Raw genomic sequence first — 20,960 nt, 5'->3', positions numbered from 1 at the left:
TAAGTTGATTGGGAAGGTATTTGGATCTAACGATTTATTGCTTGGCTCTCTCACATTTTTAGGATCGTTGGGTTCTTCATGCATTTTGTGCTTTTTTAAACGAATTGACGAGAGAACTTGTAAATGCTTCCTAAATGTGATGGAAGAAATTGCTTGAGAGAGTATTTGCATCTTATGAAAAAGAGTTCCTCAAAGACCTCAAACTGCCCATTGTGCATGTGGACTATTTACTTCTAGTGGGCTAAATTAGTTTAAGGGTAAATTACATAGTAGTCACCCAACTATGTTTTTTTTTATCATCCCACCATGAAAAGTTGCAAAATGGCCACTCAACAATTCAATTTTGTCTTTTATGATCACCCAACTATCTTGGATTTTTTGGTGTTTCTATTTTTACGTTAGCTAGCTAGTGACCAAAAAAGATAAATTTAAATAATTGGGTGACTATTTTGTAACTTTTTTATAGTTGGCTGATAAAAAAAGAAATTTAGTAATCGTCGGATCATTATTTTGGAACTTTTCCTAGTTAGGTGACTAAAAAGAACATAATTGGTAACCTCTACTCTAATTTACCATTTGTTTAATATGCTTTTATGGTAGGCTTGATATCAACAAATATTTTTAAAAAAATAATATTGAAACTTGTTTGAAAGGTTATAAAATTCCACGCCAAACTCAAGACTATGTCGCTCATTTTTCCTACATTTTTTTCATAAAAAAATTAGTCAGTATCTTTTATTCAACGAAACTTATGTGACTTACTTATCTCATACTTCCTTACTATCTAAAAAGTGAAGTATAAATGTTGAATTAAGTATTTAACTTTATTGTTAAACTAAACAAGTCAATCAATTGGGTTGCATACATCATCTGAATCTACTTTATAGCTTCTTCTTCGTTTCATTTTAATATTATTTTGAAAATAAATAATATATGCAGCTTAAAAATGTTTCATCAGGTGTAAGTTGATATGTAATTTCTTCATTTATTAAGCAAGTGCTTTATTAGCTCAAGCTGGTTAAATGATTTGTTTAGTTTTTTTTTGAAAGGAAGAGTATAGACAAAGCAAGAAAACACACACTCCAGTTTGCTATTTTAAATGAAGACAATCAAGTAGTTTCCAGAGGTTGAGAAAGAGATGGTCACTGTCGTTTTATATGGATGTGTAGATATTGTCGAATCTACAGTTGACACGCTTTATTATAAACGTGTTAGCTTCATAAATTTTAGACACATTCATCCCGTCCTATCCCACTTTAATTTAATATTTTCAAATTCACCAAGTTATAGGTAAACAAGAAATGGAATGAATCCATGTGATAGTTGCAGTGTATACTTGGTACTGCAGGGTCTTTAGCAAACATCATCCCCCACTCTTCAATGCTCCACTGCCCTCCATATAATTTTGCTAACGCTGCTTTTTAAGACACCTTTTAGGTGTTATTTATATTTACTATTACTTTGAAACTATATTTATGTACTAATAATTAATACCGCTAATCAATTAAATTATTTTTGAGAGCTGGTTTGTGGTTAACGACAGCAATAATCCTTCTTTCAGGAATGTCATTATTTTCGATTTCTTCTCTAACATTTTAAATTTAAATTTCATGCTATACAGTTAGGATTTAAAATTTATGGCTTAGAATTTAAAGGTTATATTTAGTATCAATACTTTCATCACCCACACTTTGCAAAGTCATGACTTCATCATTAGGCAACATTTTGCTAGCGACATGAAATTCTTTTAATTTGTCTTGCCTCCTACTAAATTCATATCAATCACATCATCACTTATTTGAAATATTATGATGTTTTTTTAATGGTCAATTTAAATATAAGTGTAAACGATATGTCACTGTCACTTATAAATACTTGTCAAGTTTCTTCTCCTCATGTTTATGTCTTGTACACCCTTTTCGTTTTCCTTCAATTGTTGCTCTCAACACTTCATATTCGTGTGAATCACCATATCATCTTTCTTTTATTCTTTTTTTTCACTTACAATGTTGAATTTTGAGTTATTAATTTCAAAATTTTAAGTTCAAATTTAAATAAAATTACTAATTTTTTTTTTCATCATTGATTGATAGAGTATTATTTTGATATTCTTGCTCCAGTCCTAGCATAAAATTGATGTCATTGTTGCCGCACGTTTCAAACGTTAAGAAACTAAAGTGGGGTAAAAGACATCAATCTTCTTTGTTTGAAACCGAATAAATTTTAGTTCAATATTGACCAAAAGAAAAAACCTCGCCCAATTCTTAGTCACTTTTGTTGAACCGGTTATAATAATGACTCAAAACAGTTCTTTTTTCTCTTTTTTCTTTGGTCGGTGCTGACATTTTTACATTCTGGTCTACTTCTTGTACCATAATAGAGTAAATTAAATTTAACCCCGGGGGGGTTGAAGGATTTCAAAACATGTGCAATTTTCCTAAAGTATTTCACAATATGATATTCAGTGTGTATACTTTAATTTGATAAATGCTATTAATTAGTTTAAATAGGCATTTTTTAAAAAAATTACTCATTATATATTTTGATATTGTTGACATAAAATGCATGTAATGAGTAAGGATGGATAACCTTTTTTAAGAAAGATGAAGAGCCACCAAATAAAATAGTCTTATGGTTGGCTAGAAAAGAGGGTATGTAAGTTATTAACTTTTCTCCTTAGGATCTCCACCTTATGCATTTGTTGTCCTCTATCTTGAGGTTCCACATGTTAATATTATAAATTATAATAGTTAATAATTTGAACTAAATGAATAAATTATAAAATTAATTTGAAAAAAATACAAGAATCAAATCTCTAAAACCAATTCATAATTTAACTATTTAATTGCATTGTAATTATTAGAATATTACATATTCATGAAGAGGACGAAAAATATGTAAAAATATATTTATAAAATATACTGAAGAGAGAAAGAAACTTTGACTGAAATAATAATTCAAGTATTATGAACCTTTTAAATTTGACTAAAATACTCATATATGTCAATTTTTTCAAAATATTACCTTATTAGGTCGATTTTTAAAAAATGTACGGGAATAGGTCGATTTAAGGAAAACGCTTCTAGCTTGAAGCATTTTTGTTCTGTATTTTTTAGGGTTAGGGTTTTTTAAGTGTTTAAGGTTTAACCAATTTGTTAGAAAGTTCCCATTATGTTATCCCAAAATCATCAATGGGAAGACACTCATCCATTTCAGCCTTAGATTTCAACTATGACAGGCAAAACATTGAACAATTGAGTTATGATGGTAGAACGGAATACACAACCGCTGCATGACACTCAATTAGTCTATTTGACTTGAACTTCGGCATGCCAATATTCAACGCTAGGAACACTTATAGGGGAATGACATCAAGTTTTAACTATTGGTAATCGACAAGTGATTTTAGACGTTTCGACAACTACACAAGAAGGGATGATATACTCCCTACGACGTCTACCAGTGATGGGACATCCTACACGGTAGATATTAGTAGGTCTGAGAATGAAGATGGTAGTGAATCTGATGTCGATTCAATCAGGGAGCCAGGTGTCGATGATTTAGAAATTACATTATTTTTTGAACCAGAGCCGATTCCAATAAAACCAGAAGATGGTAAAGGAGGTGGAGATCTTGACGAAGATGCAGAAGAAGATCCACGATTCATGGTGTACTCATCTCCAACTTACATGCATAATGTGGAACTATCGGCGAAGGATGGGTTAGAGTTTGCAAAACTACCACACAGGAGGTCGAGCCGCACAAGTTCTTCATTAGATTCGAGAGATTTGGAAGTGGGAAAAGAGTTTTCCACTAAAGATAGTTTTGTTGCTACTGTGAAGTGATACATCATCAAGAACAGGGTGAACTTCCACATGGTTAAATCCTGTTCTGAAAAGTTCAAGGCTAAGTGCGCAATGTGAGACAGTAGATATGCATGGAAAATCATGGCCTCTGTTAAGAAGAAGACAGGGTTGTAGACGATAAAGAAGTTTATTGCTCCGCATACGTGTATTACAACAGGTATTTCACAGGATCATCCGAGTTTGGATTCAGAGATGATCGCGAACATAATACTACCTATTATGAAAGCGAGTCCCAAGATTGTTGTGCCAGTTTTAATTATAAATATTCATAGCCAATTCGATTACACGCCTTCGTACCGCAAGGCGTGGATCGCAAAGTAGAAGGCATTGGAGAAGATACACAATAGGTGGGACACGTCATACAATAAGGTATGGCAGTGGTGTCGAGTGCTAGAGAGGTACAACCTAGGTTGTGTAATCGATCTGGAAACGAGGCATACATACTACAACGATCGGTTGCTCCGTGGATGGTGTTCAACTGTTTGTTTTGGACTTTCAAGCAATGTTGACAAGCATTCCAGTACTACAAGTCACTGGTACAAATCGACAATACCTTTATGTACGGGAGATATACCCATCAATTGTTGTTGGCTGTAGCACAAGATGACAATCGAAGAATCCTACCAATTGCCTTTGCAATAACGTCGAGAGAGTCAACAAACGATTGAGATTTCTTCTTGTCCAGGTTGAGGAGGCATGTTTTTCCCCAACTCAATATATACTGTAACAGCCCGATTTTTAGTGGTGTCGAAAAAATATGGTTCGAGACCACCAAATCTGATGAGTGAGCTCATAAATTTTATTATTTAGTACTTACGAGCCAAATGTGATTTTAGGAGAATTTTTTAATTAGTAATTTGTGTGTTATAAGGATTTATTAAGTTAAGTGGTTTAAAAAACGAGGTATTGAGACCTCAATTTTATAAATTGAGCCGTAAATATTTTTATAAATATTTACGGAGTGTCATTAAGGTAGTATTAAAGTTTTGTTAGAAAATTTTAACGTTTTGATAGCTAATTAATTAAAAAGGACTAAATTGAAAAAGGTGTAAATTTTGCTAATTAAAGAAATAGTGATTAAATAGCTTAAGTGGTGAATAAGGAAGGACTAAAAAGGCAATTAGACACACTTAAAAAGGCTGAGGCGGCATAAGCAGAAAAAAAAACAAAGAAATTAGGTGATTAAGGGGTAAAATGGGAAATAAAATAAAATTTAATTAGATAAAAATGAGATTTAAAAGAAATCTAGACAATTCTTCATGAATCTTCAGCCAAAAATGCCATAGGAGAGTCCCCTAAAGCTGGTTTTTCACATTTTTGCTACAAGTGAGTTCAATTCTTGCCTTTTTCTTGAAATTTGTGTTTTTAAGCCTTTTACAATTAGGTCCAACTATCTAATTCATAAGTTTTTGATTTTATTGGTAATTTTTAAAGTTTCCATGGATGAATACTAGATGTTTTTGATGAAATAACAGGGGTTTAGAATTTTAATTTTGTTATATGATGATTTTTATTAAGTTATTTTGATAGATATTGATTTTAGGACCAAATTGTGAAAAGATTAAATATTAGGGTCTGGTATTAAATTTTGTTGATTAAAGGTTGTATTATAGCTTAGAACATTGAGATAAATTGTTAATTGAGAAAAAATTAGTTCATTTGATGGACTAATTAGTAAGGACTAAATTGCAAAAAAATTATAAAATTTAGGGTAATTGTGTACTTTTGAAAATTAAGGGGTATTAATTGTGAAGTGAATTGAAATTGAAATATGTGCGACCGTGCATCCTCCGGACTAAGAATAGGTGGTTGGGAAGATGATCCACTTTGGTAGAACAATGATCTCAGAGGTGTTTCACAAACGGAAAATGGGTATAACTATGTTGTGTCCCATACACCGATGGCATAATGAGTAGACTCTCGTTCGATGCCTGAAACATAGACAGCCTATATGTCATTGTCGTCAGAAATGTAGATGGCATAGGTGTGTAATACATTGGGGACGAAGCTCCGAAAACAAAACTTGGCATAGAAGTAGAAGTAGAAAAATGTGGTGGAATATATGATGCTTGTGTGAAAATGATAGGGTTAGTATACGCACCAGAATAAGACAGTACATACTAACCAGTAGGTGGTACTACCATCGATAGTACAACCGTCGACGTCGGTTCTTGCGTAGTTGCTGATGATGGACTTGCCTCGTCAGTATTTGGATGTATAGAGGCCCGTTGTGGCCTCCTCGTATGCAGTTGTAGACCCCTCGTCTCTTCCCCGTACAAGTATCACTTATCATGGATCCTAAACCATGGCATGTACTCTGGAGTTAACTTTGGAACAACAATAGCCTCGCGAGTAGGTAAGAAATCATACATATTATTCCATATGGTGATATATTTGGCGTGGAATACCAATCAATTCTGATTCGTCCACCCCAGCAAGTTGATATGATACAGATCATAAAGGTCTTGAGGTGCCACAGGAATCAATTGTCAAAACTAGAACTGCCGCAACACTCTATCCAACTCGTGCATCTCAATGGTAGCATACACTACCAATGGCACATTCACATGCCAGATGTTCGGATTCACAAAAAATTCCTCAATAATGCATTCTCAAATTGTCGGATCCTCATATGGTGTCCATCCAAACTATATTAAAATAATCAAAAATTTAGTGTTATATATATACTACAGAATCTCTAATCGACTACTTTAATTAATACGATATAATTCAAACTTAAATAAATTCATACATCCGTTTTCGCCATTGGTCTAACAAAAGTCGTATTTCTCACAGCTCATTCAGTAATCCTGCGTAACTCGGCTCATGGTTTCACCTATTGAAATAATTTGTTAGCATAATAATATTTAAATTAATTTTATTATGGACACCATATCATCTGATGAATTTTACCTTGTTATGAGTGGGAATGTATATGGGTAGTTCGCTGGATGACGTAAAAATGGCAACTGGTACCATGCCCATGACTACAATAGTAGAATGCAAACACCAATTTTAATTTTCTGTGATTGCGTTGCTCGACACATCTCCCAGTACAATATCGCCAACACGGCGAACCCCCAACTGAGTTCGTAGTTGACGAGTTTTAACAGCGACCTTAGATGGATGAGATTTCGTGACTTATCCGGCATTAGAATACCCCCAATGATCTGAAGGATGTACGCCCGAGCGTGTCGTTCTCTTTCGAATTCAGTCGAATCCTCATCTAGCCCTCCGAAGTTTCTTCTTAACCAACTCATTTCGATCCAACCTCCATAAATCGTCTCCCAAACCAAAGCCCAAAGTTTACCGCACGCGTATCTCTAATCGGCCGCGTGAAATGACCTAGTGAACACCAACCCATCCACCGGTAACCACAACTATAACTATATGTCCTCCAGGGTGATAGTACACTCGTCGCATGAAAGATAAAATGTATGCATATCGGGTCTCCACCTTTTCACCAATACGCTTACAAGTGTTAAGTCCAAATTACACCCTCGACCTACAAGGGCCACATGTGAAAAATCGGCTTCCCTCAAGTACAGTTCAATCAAGGGTGACAAATAAGTGGGTAGATTACAGATATAACACTACAAAATTTGATATTTTGTACATTTACAAAAAAATTTAAATTTAAATATAACAATGAAATAAAAAATTAAACAACATTAAAATATATTAAAAAATATTCTTCCCATTTGCAATTGATCAACCGAAATGTGCTTGTCATCAAAATGGATTAGAGATCCAACCATTTCTAATTTCGAAAAACAAGAATTAATTTTTAATAAAAAATTATTTGCGAAAATATTAAGATAATTTTGATAAAAAATATAATTTAGAGAGAAATAAAATTAAAGTAAGAATTTAACAGAGAATTTGAGAGATATCTGAGAGAAATTTGTGAGAAAAAAGTAAGGGGGTTTTATAGGGTTTAAGAAGATGTAGTCGGTTGGGAGTGGGGGGCGTCAACGGCTACTTTAATTAGCCGTGGGAAAAGTAGCCATTGTGGGGTTACTGTTGGGAAAACACTTCCAGCTGGCAGCGCTTTTAAGTGAGTTGACAAAAACGCGTCCAGCTAGAGGCATTTTACTGGCAACAAGCTGAAAATGCTTCTAGCTGGAAGTGTTTTTCTACATTTCACCTAAAAATGCTTTTAGCTAGAAGCATTTTCGTTAAATCAACTTATTCCTGTAAATTTCTCAAAAATCGACCTAATAAAGTAATTTTTTTAAAAAAAATTGACATTTATGAGTATTTTCTTATTTAAATAAAACAAAAAAGAAACTGCCATAATAATAATAATAAATATAATTAGGAACGTGGGGTTCTAGAAGATTTGATATTTATGTGATTGTTAAGCTTCTAGAAGGGTGGGACCTGGCCTACTCTGTTCTGAACTGTGATTCTATCAATATCAACCGTTGCGTTAGCGTATATTTATTTCCTTCTAGAAACCAAAATTTTCTTTTTCAATATAATAAAATTTTCCAATAGTAGCCCACCCTTCCCTCCTCCTATTTTATTTTTCTTTTTAATTTTTACTTACGAAACATTCTGATGTATATAGCAAAGGCTTAAATAACCCAAAGTCAGTACCACTAAAAACTTTCTTTTGAATTTCCGTTTTGTTTTTTGTGGTTTGGTAATTACAGATTATTAATGGGTATCCGAAGAAGAAGAAGTAAAGCTGTTGACGTGTCTTCTTTCTTGCTCTTCGAGGCCACCGGCGATTCGGAATCCGGTTGTAGTTCCGATCCAGCCATGGTTGATATCAGTCACGATGATGATGGTGATGATGATGATGATGATGATGATGATGCAGAGTCATGTAGCTGTGATACTGCACCTGATGTTGTTCATGGTGTTAGAGAGATTGGTGGTAGCTTAAAAAACAAATTTGCAAATGTTGTTGAAGGTGTCGATGATGAAGATGACGACGACGATGGGGTGGTGGAGCAAAAGGAGGTTCAATTGTATAAAAAAGGTTGCAGGGATGATGAACGTATTAAAGGAGTTGGTGTGGGGAAAGAAAAGAAATCCTCTTCATCAGCTGAAAACTCAAGCGAAACCATGAATGAGATGGAAAAGAACAGGCTTTTTTGGGAAACTTGTTTGGCTTCCTAGAAAATCTGGGTTTTCTTCCTGTTTTTTCGTTCTTGCTAGCTAAACAAGCTTTCATCAGTCGTCTTTTTCTTTTGGTTACATATCACCGTATTTTTTAGTTCTTTTTCGTTATTTTTTAAAAATTGAAATGAATGGTAATTGTACATATAAGGAAAAGAAAATCAAATGAATCAATAGATGTTTATTTCTTTTATAAATTTATATTTGCAGTTAATAATGTTTGCTGCAAATCTGCAATGGAGAGCTGGAGCAGCCAGGCAATGAATATTTCTGGCATTTTCTGGTATGGATTCAAAATATGAATAATTGTAGCAAAAATACAGTAAGTTTTAGCTTTACATTTATTATTATTATATTGGTTTTTGATAATGGTGAATATTGGTATCAAAAACTAAAATTTAAGTTATTTATTTGGTTAATCGAACATTCTGTAAGTTAATAGAATTTGAAGCAGAATCTATGTTAAAAAGACAAAATCACCGTATTATTTCAACTTTATACATATTTTTATTAGTTGAACTAACATTGTTCAACTCAGTGAGTTACCACATTAATTTTATAGACTGCAGCTGAAAAATTACTTTCAAACACCAAAGGTTGGTGCAATAACAAGGGGTTGGGGTAAAATAGTAGAAATTTGTAATTTCATCCTTTAAAAACTTATAATTCAATTTTCACTCTTCACATTGGGAACTTTTATATAGGTGAAGTCGGGACTAAATCATTTTAACTTTTTTTTAATACATTTACTCTTTAAAACAATCAAGCTTCAACTTTCTTCTTACTTACTCTAATCTAATATCACTTCCTATTTTTTTTTTAATTTAATTATAAAATTGTTCAAAATGTTCTCCCAACGAATTGTTGGAAATTTTGTAAAATGAAATATTCTTCTTTTAGTCCCTTCAAAAGATACAAAATTTTAAGTTAATCTTTTGAACCAACGTCATCTTCCATGATGGTGGTCGTCCTCCCCTTGCTTCCCTTTCAATGGCATACTAGCCGACCCCTGGATTGGAACCCAGATTGATCGATCTGAGTAAACTGATTCATACTCTCTTTTTTTTCTTGGATAAAACCCCTATTTTTTTGTTTAATTTTGGTTAAAACGGGAGCTTAATTTCGTGCATAAAAGAGGGTAAAGTGGAGTGACTTGAAAAAAGGGAAAAAGAAGTTGTTGAAAAGCTTGATTTTTGTGTAATTTTGTTTGACAGAGGGCACTGTTTTTGTGGACGAACATGTGTGGGGTTGAGGAAAATGAAATGGGTATTTCTTGTTTTTGAGGAAAAAGGCAATTTTTTTGGTTAAAATTCCTGATTTTTGTGTAAATTTGGTTCACGCGAACATGTCTAGGGTTGAGGAAAATGAACTGGGTATTTCGAAAGTAATGAACGGTGTTTTTGTTTCCCCTCGGGGTTTTCACCATTTTTCCCTTCCAGTAAAAACAAGTATCCCAGTCTACGCCTGGCCCTAACCAAAATTACTTCAATTCAACTGCTGTTCCGCTCTGTCGATTAGAGCCGAACCAGCACCAGCTTCCGGCAATGGCAACCATAAACACAAGTCAGCTGGAGCAAGTTCTGTGAAGAAGAAAGCAAAGAGGCGAAAAGATTCGGATTTTGTATTAACTTTTCTCTTGTCCCGAAATCGGTTTTATTCGAACCAGAAGATGGTAATGGGGAATTGGTTGAACTTGAAACTGTGCTTTTGAGTATTAATCTTTAATTGTTTTTTTTAATACATTAATCAAATCTAATATTCGGTTAAATCAGTTAGAAATTTATATGTTTTTTTTTTGTCTTTTCATTAAAATAAGTATAAAATATATAAAAATATATTTGTAACGTTTATTTTATTTTTTTAATAGTTAAAAAATTTTTAAATAGTGGTGAAAATAACAAATAAGACATTAAAAACACTACATAAATCTTGAAAATTAACAACCAAACAAAAAGTTAACAATTATATATAATATATATTATTTATTTCGGTTAATTATGAAATTTCAAACCGAATTAACTAATAATTAAAATTTTAAAAAATCATTAATCGACCGCCAACCGAACTAAATTTGACCACCGACCGATTAACTGAATTAGATCAGTTTGGTTGGTTAATTCGATTTTAACCTAATTATGAACACCCTAGCTCGGAGAAAGTTTAGCCAAATGAAAGATGATGGAAAATTTTATAACTTTTAAAGGATTAAAAAAATAATTTTTTATTTTATCCTTTTTTTAGTGAAAAAAGGCTTGACATGGTAGGTCCAATTAGTAATCCGTTAATGAGAGAATGGTTAGGTGACCGTTGTGAATAAATTTTTGTAACAACAATGATTAAATTGATAAATAGTAATTTTAGAGTGACCAAAATAAGAACGATACTATTTTAAGGTGACTAACTGAGTAATTTACCCAAGAATAAAATAAGACTAATATGTAACAAAGTTAACATTTATGGTGTAAAAAATGGCATCAAATTTATTTATTATCTGCAATTCAACTCCAAACAAAAGAGTTTATTTATAAAACCATAAAAAAACTTCAAAATATTGACTCCGATAAACAGTAAATAATAAATATTAATTCTGTTGAAATTTGATCTTATTTTATTATTTTTAATGATACACAAACTAAATTAATCCATTTAATATTAACTAATTTAATTTGCTTCCAACATTCTCCCCCAACATAAATTTAACATAAAAATATTTAAATTAACAAAAAAAAAGAGAGAGAGAGAATGCGATTGGCTACGATGTTTAGTAAAAGTCTGAGGTTTAAACGTTAAAATTTCATTAGTTTTGAATGAAATATTGATATATATATATATAAAAGTTCCTTCAATTCTATTTTTGATTGGTTTTATATTGTCATTAGACTAAGAAGTATATCACATAATTTTAAACAAAGATATCCTAATATAAATATTTAAAATAAAAATTAAAAAAAAAAGCCCAACAACATATATTATCATATATTGCTAGAAAGGAGATTATAAGACACTTACATACTGAAATTAGCTAGTGCACAACCAAATCTAAATGACTTTAGATGGACCCCTATTCACTACAAATCAACCATATCTAAAACATTACACCTTTCCCTCTAACTCCCTAATTTTGCACATCTGCCTAGATGTATTATACAAGTACATTAACATCGGACCCGATTTTATCCAATCTTAATCCAGTCGATGTTAGAATTCCGGGACATGCCGAAAACAACACTAACACACCACAAAGTTCAGCCCTTGCTGAACCAATGATTCAAACAAACAATCAAAACCAATACTTCCCCTACCTGAATTTCAACCAAAACCCAACTTTATCGATTTACCAAAGCAACTGTGATCGAAAGGATGTCGGTATTGTTCTAAATAACGTTGAGTGTTGTAGACTCGACTAGTTTGTCCATCACATCCACACCATCATTGTCCTCGCCATCACTTGTAGTTGAGCCCGAATTCTCGTTCTTGCTATCGGTAAATGAAATGCTGGACTCGAGATTGCAGCCCGTCCAACTTCCTGGAGGAGTACTTGTATGTGGTTCATCAGATGGTTTCTCCAGAAAACTATAGGTGGCGTCCTTGTTATTCTCATCATCCGGTTGCCTCAAGAAGCATTCCTCTATTTCACCGAATGCCTCTACTCCGTCTTCCTCGTCATCTCCGTTATAGTTACCGTAAAGGGAATTATCGTAATCAGATATAGGCCCTTCGCAGCTCATATCCATCTCATCTAAACTATGACAATCGAACTCCTCGTCTGTGTGATGATCGAATGAACGAGATGAACTCGCGGTCTCTTCTCGTTCTCGTAGCATTTTCATGATCAAGGTCTTGAGCAAGTTCATTACTTGAACAGCATGCATCAGAGCCGTCAACGGATCGGACATCTGTTCCAAGAGAGAAAAACAATCAAACATCAAATGCTTTATTTTTACAAAAACAGTTTTTAATTACAATCTTTAATCCAACAACGTCCCAAATATATATATACCTGAGTCATATTTGGTGCAAAAACCATAGCAATATTCCTTGCATTCATCTTGTTCGTTTCCTCCTCTTCCACGACATCTGCCATAAGGTCGACTGCCCAATTGAGCAATCCGGCTTCCGTTGGCTTCAGTTGCTTCACGAGCTCAACGCACTCCTCTTCGTTATCGCAGTGAAGAACCTGTTCTGGGGAAAGTCCATCCAACACACCTGCAGGAAGCTCCCTGAACCAGGCTTTGATAAGGCCTGCAAGGCAATGAACATCGATATTATCTGGCACAATGCCACGGTTCAACTGATCTCTTACAAGCTCCTCTTGGCTGTTCTCAGGATTTATCCTGAAAATCCCTTCTGCCTGAAAACAAGAACAAATTGAACAGCAATAACATCATATAACCAGGGTAATTGCATATAGATGTAATACTAAGTACTAAAGTTGGGACGAAAATGAAAATAATGAAAACCTGAAGCCCTCCTTGTGAATAAAGCCGCTCCTGCATCAGCAACAGTATAGTGGGGACGCTGTTCCCTTTTGGATCCAATGAGCATTGCATTGATTCCGCTGAGACCCCAAACACACTCGCACTGCAAGGAAAAAATATATCTGCAATTAAGGACTACGTGGGTAAAATATAGAGAAAAGTGATAAAAGAGGATATTCTGGTTGGTCCTTCTACAATACTCAGATTTGGGATTTAGTCCCGGTACTTTAATTTGTCATAATTTAATCCACTTTTTATAATCCCATTAGATAGTTCAAATTTGGTTAAAATTTTGAATTTTTTTTTAAAGCACCTCTTTTGTCTGAAATGTATTTTTTGTGTTAAAAAAGAAAAATTCATGTTAGTATATTAACAGAAATAATTAACGGCCCTAATTATGCTAAGGGATCAAAACGATAATTTAACCTAAATTTGATTTCAGATAATTATCAAACAAAATTTCTTTGAAAATCCAAAATTTTTTCACAATAAATATTGGTAGATATTTTTTTAAAAATGACTACAACATTAAATCAAAAGATATCAATACATAAAATAGAGATTATTATTTTATAAAAATTATATATAAATATATAACAGTTAAATATAATTAAGGCAAAAGGTCTAACTAGAAATTATAGTTTAATTAAAAATTTGCATATCTTTCTGGTGATTCCTTTTTTAAGTTTCTAGTTACTAAAAAGGAGAAAGAAAATTTTCATAAAAAATAATATGGTAAATTGCATTTCTAGTCCTCCAAAAAATTGACAATTCAATTTAAAATTTTGAGCATAAAATATTCACTCTAGCGCTTCATATTTGTATTTTAAAAAAATAAACACTTGAAATATATTTAAAAAAGAAGAAGAAACAACAAGGAGAAATTACCTAGCAGATGGAACCCGACCCGGTACCTCAACTTGGAATTCAAGGGGAAGACCCAAGAACCCATTGAAGCGATCAAAGGTAACATGGCTTACGTGTCGTACGTTGGTTGGCCACCCGATTTCCATGTTATTAACGGCGGAATGCATCGCTTCATCTTCTCCATCAACACGACAGGACACCATGGATTTCCTTAAAACGGCTAAAAGCAACGCCGCAACGGAAATCTGGTTCTGCTGCTGCTCTTCCTCGGAGTTCTTAGCTCGTCGCTTCTTACCACTGCCACCACCACCGCAGCCACCTCCTTTGGTCACCATTACTGGAGCAGTCATTATCTCAATCGGCTTTGGATTTCTCTCTCCCTCTTAAGAATCACGAGGTTTTAAATTTCGTAACGAGTTATTTGTTGTGTTGCATTTAAGTACAAGAGAGTTTGCGAGTGAAAAAGGTTTTATTTATTTATTTATTTATTTATTACTAACGGCCACTTGTTTTTCAAATTTTATCTTTTTTACTTTATCTACAGTAAACATTAGCATTTGGCCTTGTGGTTGTCCTAATATTTCGAGAATGCCACGTACCCAAAACGCACAATTATACGGACTTTTCTGGTTAAATTTCGCTTTTAGTCCCTCTATTATATGTAGGCTGTAGATTTAGTCTCTGCACTTTAATTTAGTCATTTTTAATAATATACTTTTGACTTTTAAAATTTCAGTCTTGACTAAATGGTAATTGTTAAATTCATTAAGTTCTTCTATTTTCTAAGTTTGGTATTGCTAATATATTATTATTATGTCAACTTGTTATTTTCACATTTTATTAATGGACTTAACAATTGTAGTCTGCGTCAATCTAAAATTTTGAAAGTTGAAAAGCATAGAAAATAAAATCGGTCCAATTGGAGAACATGAATTAAATCTATAACTTTATGTATAATACAAGACTATTTATAAAATTTACCTGTTATCGTTTGGATTGATATTATAATTTCAAAATCTAAAAAGTATAGGGACTAAATTTGACCAAATTTATATATATATATATTAAAATTGACAAAATTAAAATGCAAAAACTAAATCGAGAGTATAGGATTAATAATAGAATTTGACCTAATCTTTTTTATCCCTTAGTTTGATTCGAAAAGTTTAATTACTTTTGGTTATATTATTAAATATATCATTATTTATGAAAATTGAATTAATTCAAAATTACATATAAAAAATTACTCAAAATAAAAATTCACATATAAATTCATGTTAAATTAAAATTGATTTAGTTTCATGAAAAAAATGTAATATAATAGACAAATACAGTTGAAATGTTAAAAAATATATTAAAATTTTGAAAATTTTAATTCAATAATATTTTTTATTTATTTGTCTTTACTTATTTAAAACATAATATAAATCATTAATAATAATCATAAAATTGATATAAGTATAATCTAAAAGGTAAACAACACTTAAATAATAAACTATTAGTAATTTTACGTTTTGGTGATTCAATTTTTAAAAGTTATAAAATGATCATTGAATCATTCAAAAATTCTCATTTAAGCCACAAAATTATATGAAAATTTTTATTTAAGTCACAGATTGTTAAGTATTATTTTAAAGTTCGGCTAGCGAGCTCCTAGTAATAATTAGTACGGTCGATCAATACCCATTGACAAGTAGAAGAATATATCTTAGATCCAAGTCGATATGACGATCAATGCTGAAGATCAGAGAAGAAGTTTGTTTGGATTTTGGTTCATAGATTCATGACATTCAAAGTTGTTTTATGAAAAAAAAAACTAAACTGTAGAAAAGAAAGGGAATGGAAGCTTTCAATTGGTGCAAGTGGTATGAACAGAGAAGGCCATATAATAATGCTTTTAATAGTTTAGTAACTTAAATGAAAACTTTTAAAAAGTTCAATGACCATTTAAATTACTAATTTTTAAAAATTATTATTCCATTTAAAAGAAATTATATACACTCAACAGAGTTTTTTTCACCATTGATAATTAGTAAGTGTATGATTTGGTGTTTATCGTGGACAAAGCTAGGAATTTGTTATTGAAGTTAAAATAAAATTTTATTAGTTTGGGGAGCCAAAGGTAAACTTTTTTTTAAGACTTAAATTTAATATTTTATAAGTAAAAGGACTAAAAATGGCATTATACCAATAATCTAAGGCTCAAGGCCATTCCCTGGTGTTTATTATTTATAATTGATTTACTAATCAATTATAATTAAAATCAGGATAGATGTCAAATTTATATATGAGATTTGGTACGACGTGTATTTGATACATGAATTTTGATTTGAATTGATTTTTATATGTATACATAAAATTTTAATTTTAATTCAATTGTACACGTTTTAAAAAATAAATACATACATTTATTTTCACATTGGAATAATATAATTCTTTAATTATGTAATATATCAATGTAAAATGGTGCTAATTCGATAATATTGTAAATGATTTGTGAAAATTGAATCAAAATTTAAAGTATAAAATTGCACAAAATTAAAGTTCACGTGTGATATTACACATTGGATCAAAGTTTATGTATATGGCATAAAATCACTTATAAAATTTTAAAAAAAAAAGAGTGCTAATATCTTTTTATTTGAAACCACTAATAATAGGATGGTATTTTTAAAATACAAATATTAATCTATACCCAAATTAAAATACAGGATGTTTGTGTTTTTTCTAAATTAAGTTTTTGTCTTTAAATTTTTAATAAAATATTAATGTTGGGGAAAAATCAAGAGTTGATTTATTTTTATTTTTAAGGAATGAGAATTAAAAAGGTAAAAACTACTAATTTAGATTAATTAATTAAAAAAACCCCTAATGACAATACTCATTTCCCAAAGAAATCCTGAAAAACCAACATTTGGCTCTTCAATGTTGTCTACTTTTGATTGGAAAATTAATATATAAGTAATTAAATAAAGGCAAATAGAGCCGTTGACGAAAAATGAGTGGGGCTTGGGATAAAAAGGCAAAGGACAATCTTTGATTTGATACTTTATATTTCCAATAAGGTTTACTTCCTTTCTTTTATGTCTTTCATTCCCTCCCGTGATTGAAGGAATGACCTCATATTATGGTTTTATTCATAAATTGGTCCCTAAATTCGGATTACTCTTTAGTGGCACCTCAATTATTAATTTTATCCTAGTTTACCAAAAACAAAAACAATAGCAGCCTGTAAGGACATGACACCTGGTGTGCTTTTATGGGAAAACATATTCGTTTTGGATGAAATTGGACAAATTTGATAATTTAAGTAGACAAAAAATCTTTAAGGACCAAGGTAAAATTGAAGTGTAGTTTAGGGGCTAATTTACTAATATAACTTATATTATATTTCTTTATGCATTTAAAATGAACAGTATGCTCTACAAAAATATAAAATGATAAAGTTACACGGATTAAAATTTGCTAAATTTGGTCAAAATTTTCAGTTAGTCCTTGTGCATTTTTTTAAGTTGTGCATTTAATTCTTGTACTTTAATTTAATCAACTTTAGCCCCTAGATTTTAATTTCGAATTTCAAAATTTTAATCTTAATGCTTACGATAGCCATTAAATCCATTATCTGACTTTTTTGTGATTACATGTGTAATAATATATTTGCCACATTAGATTTTGGAAATACCATAATCTAATGAATTTAACAACTACTATTTAATAAGGACTGAATCGAAAAGTATATGGATTGAAAATGATCACTAATAACAAATTTAACCGCTAAATTTATTTCAGTCACGTAAGATTAAGTAATAAATTTGTACTGTACCCCTTTATTAATTTTGTTTTAACCCTAATGAATTTTATCTTAACTTTTTAAACAAAAGGGCCCATCCAACCACTGTCATGATTTCCCTTTAAAAAGCAATAAGCAATATTTAATTAAGGGTAATCCAGTTGGCACTAGAAATGGAAATCATGATTAAGGAAGCAACCAATGTGGAAAACAAAGTTAAATATAATGTATACTTTTATATTTCATCTCTCTATTTTATCAATTTCAATATATATATATAGCTTCTTAAAATTTGATTCTCTTAATTTACATAAATGGAGAAACTAATTTATTCAAAAACTTTTAAATTTTACTATTAAATTGCTAACTTAAAAATCATTACTTCAACATGAATGAGGAATTGGTATTGCTGGTTAAAGTGGTTGTTGGAACGATAGAAATGTGCAAGTGTATACAGTCGTGACAAGACAGGAACTGTTAAACACTCTTTAAAGTTGAAAGTGTGGTGCAAATAAATAAAAGCGAATTAGCTATCAAATGTAATATGCTGAAAATTATAAAATTAAAATGAACACAAAAAATGCAAGTCTTGAAGAGTTTATCACAATTAGCATGCTTCTGTTAGAACAATCGTCCTTCTAACTGTTTAAAGATGTTATGCAAATTCCATAACTAAATTGATCATTTATTAACCCTAATCAAAATTAGTAAAATATTTAGCTTAATTAATTATTAAACCTATGTTTAATAGACTTAGAATTCATAAGCTAAACATATTACAAGGTTATGTAAGGTAATAATAATTTTGGTATTATTACAAATTCAATCCATACATAATTAAACATTACACCATGCAAGAAGTGTGTCGATTAAGTAAAATCTGGTTAAGATTAATTAATTAATTAATTTATAAATCTCTTTTACATTAAACATACATAAGAAATTGAATGGTGATTTTACTTACATGAATAAATTGATTAAAAGCACAAAACAACTATTAACAGAATTGAATAAAGTAATCTATGAAAAACAGATCATTCTAACACTAACAAATTTAAGTAATCATGATTATATTAGAAAGAAAAAAACTTAGTTGAAATCATGTTTATGAATTGAACAAGAACAAAAATTAAAAGGGAAGAAGAAACTCTAGTCAATTATGGATGTTCCCGAGGCATAAATTGCTTGCTCCCACCTTGAATCTTCTGTCTTGCTGTCGCAACTAAGCCAAGCACCCTCAATATAGCCAAATTATGGCTACTCTCAAGGCCTCACAAACTCTTTCTCAAGAGGAAGAAAAAGGGTATGGAAAAGAGAGAAAAGGAAGAATGAATGGGATGCTTTGAAAGGCAAATAAGGGTCCTATTTATACTAGTTGGTGATGGCTAAAAATCGCATTTAGGACCCTTGAACTTCTCCGGCCATATATTGTGGAGAAAGGGGTTGGGTGGTTTTGCCATAATTAGCTAGATGCTTGAATGTGAAAGCTTAAGAAGTGGAGGGGTTTTGCAGTTGTTTAAATTAGCTGTTTCAGCTTAAAATAGCTGATTTGGGCAGCAAATTGGGTCGACTTGGGCTGCTCTCTCTCTTTTGGGTCAGTTCCCTTCAAGTTGACCTTTTTGGGCCCCATTCTCTACATAAAGTTGTCCAATTAAATCACCATAATTGAGAGCTGGGCCAATTGCATTGTACGAGTCCAAAATTAAGTTTTTTTTCGGGCGTCCGTAGCTGTTAATTAATCAGCTAAAACTTCGAAGATGCCCCAGCAATATTGCGCAAAGCTGCTCAAAATTGGCAAAATTACGTAACTTTAATATCAAAATAATTAAAATTCAAGACGTGTCTTAAATCATGTTTAATTTAATTATTTTCTAACGTAAGCACAAAATTCGATAGAAAATACTTGAAATTTGTATGAATTAATGCTTAGAAGGTACCAAAAAAATCTATATATTTCAGTGTTTCCAATTGCCTTAAGTCTTTAAGTACTTATATTCGAGTTTGTGCAATCAATAGGCATGAGTCTTCAATTTTACATATACGTATGCATACTATGAGGTAATCTTATTATTATTTTTTTGTATTTGTTAAATTATGGATGGTTGTATGCCGGATAATCTTATTGTTTAGTTTATGGAATATTTTTTACTCATTTATTTTGAGTTTGTTTAATGATGGATTGTATTTGAGAAGGTTATTAATATTTTATATAATTAACGAATATTTTAAATTTTAAATTTATTTATTTATTATTTGTTATTTGTAAATATTTTATATATATCAAATGTTTTTTTTCAAAAAATAACGATAAATCTAAAATAGTACATTGAAACAGATTGATACCAATATGTGCCGGTACTAATAAAAAAATAACATACTCATCAGTACAGCACTAAATACTTGATATTGATATTGATATTGATATATAGAATTGAAATTTACATGATATGTAATTATTTTTGTAATATTAAAACAAAAGATCATAAATAGTTTGATATATTCTTCACAAAAACTAACATTCACAAGTTACTGCAAATTTTTGTAGTTATCAATACTCTTGTTTATTTAAAAAAATGTAATTAGTACACAATTAAGATAAATAAATAAAATCAAAACTCAACTTTTAGTAATAAAATAAAGTATAAATTACAAATTTATTTAGTTTAAATTATATAATGGAGGTGTGATTGAGATTCTTTTGGGTTTTTTACATGAATAATATAAAATAAATATATACGAAAATAGGATATCAAGAATAATATTTATGAGAATAGGCAAAATCAACAGTGCAATACAGGCGGTGGCACCATTTTATTTTTTGTGCCGCCT

General features: G+C 31.2%; 2 protein-coding genes across 2 annotated transcripts; one reads left to right on the top strand and one right to left on the bottom strand.

Moving 5' to 3' along the window:
• The first annotated feature begins 8,366 nt into the window (after window positions 1–8,366).
• On the top strand, window positions 8,367–9,319 carry LOC107893037 (nucleolin). Its single transcript, XM_016818023.2, has one exon. The coding sequence runs from the start codon at window positions 8,532–8,534 to the stop codon at window positions 8,994–8,996; it is 465 nt and encodes a 154-aa protein (XP_016673512.1). The 5' UTR covers window positions 8,367–8,531; the 3' UTR covers window positions 8,997–9,319.
• Window positions 9,320–11,938: 2,619 nt separating this feature from the next.
• LOC121220109 (rho GTPase-activating protein 2) lies at window positions 11,939–14,819 on the bottom strand. The gene is made up of 4 exons (XM_041099298.1): window positions 14,363–14,819; window positions 13,457–13,577; window positions 12,997–13,347; window positions 11,939–12,892 (listed from the first exon to the last, which is right to left on the bottom strand). The coding sequence occupies exons 1-4, from the start codon at window positions 14,689–14,691 to the stop codon at window positions 12,371–12,373; spliced, it is 1,323 nt and encodes a 440-aa protein (XP_040955232.1). The 5' UTR covers window positions 14,692–14,819; the 3' UTR covers window positions 11,939–12,370.
• Window positions 14,820–20,960: the final 6,141 nt, after the last annotated feature.

The sequence above is a fragment of the Gossypium hirsutum genome, chromosome D08 (assembly GCF_007990345.1).
Source record: "Gossypium hirsutum isolate 1008001.06 chromosome D08, Gossypium_hirsutum_v2.1, whole genome shotgun sequence".
In the NCBI taxonomy this organism is placed as follows: domain Eukaryota; kingdom Viridiplantae; phylum Streptophyta; class Magnoliopsida; order Malvales; family Malvaceae; genus Gossypium; species Gossypium hirsutum.
Note: the sequence above shows the minus strand (reverse complement) of the source record. Positions and strands in the feature narration are given on the sequence as shown.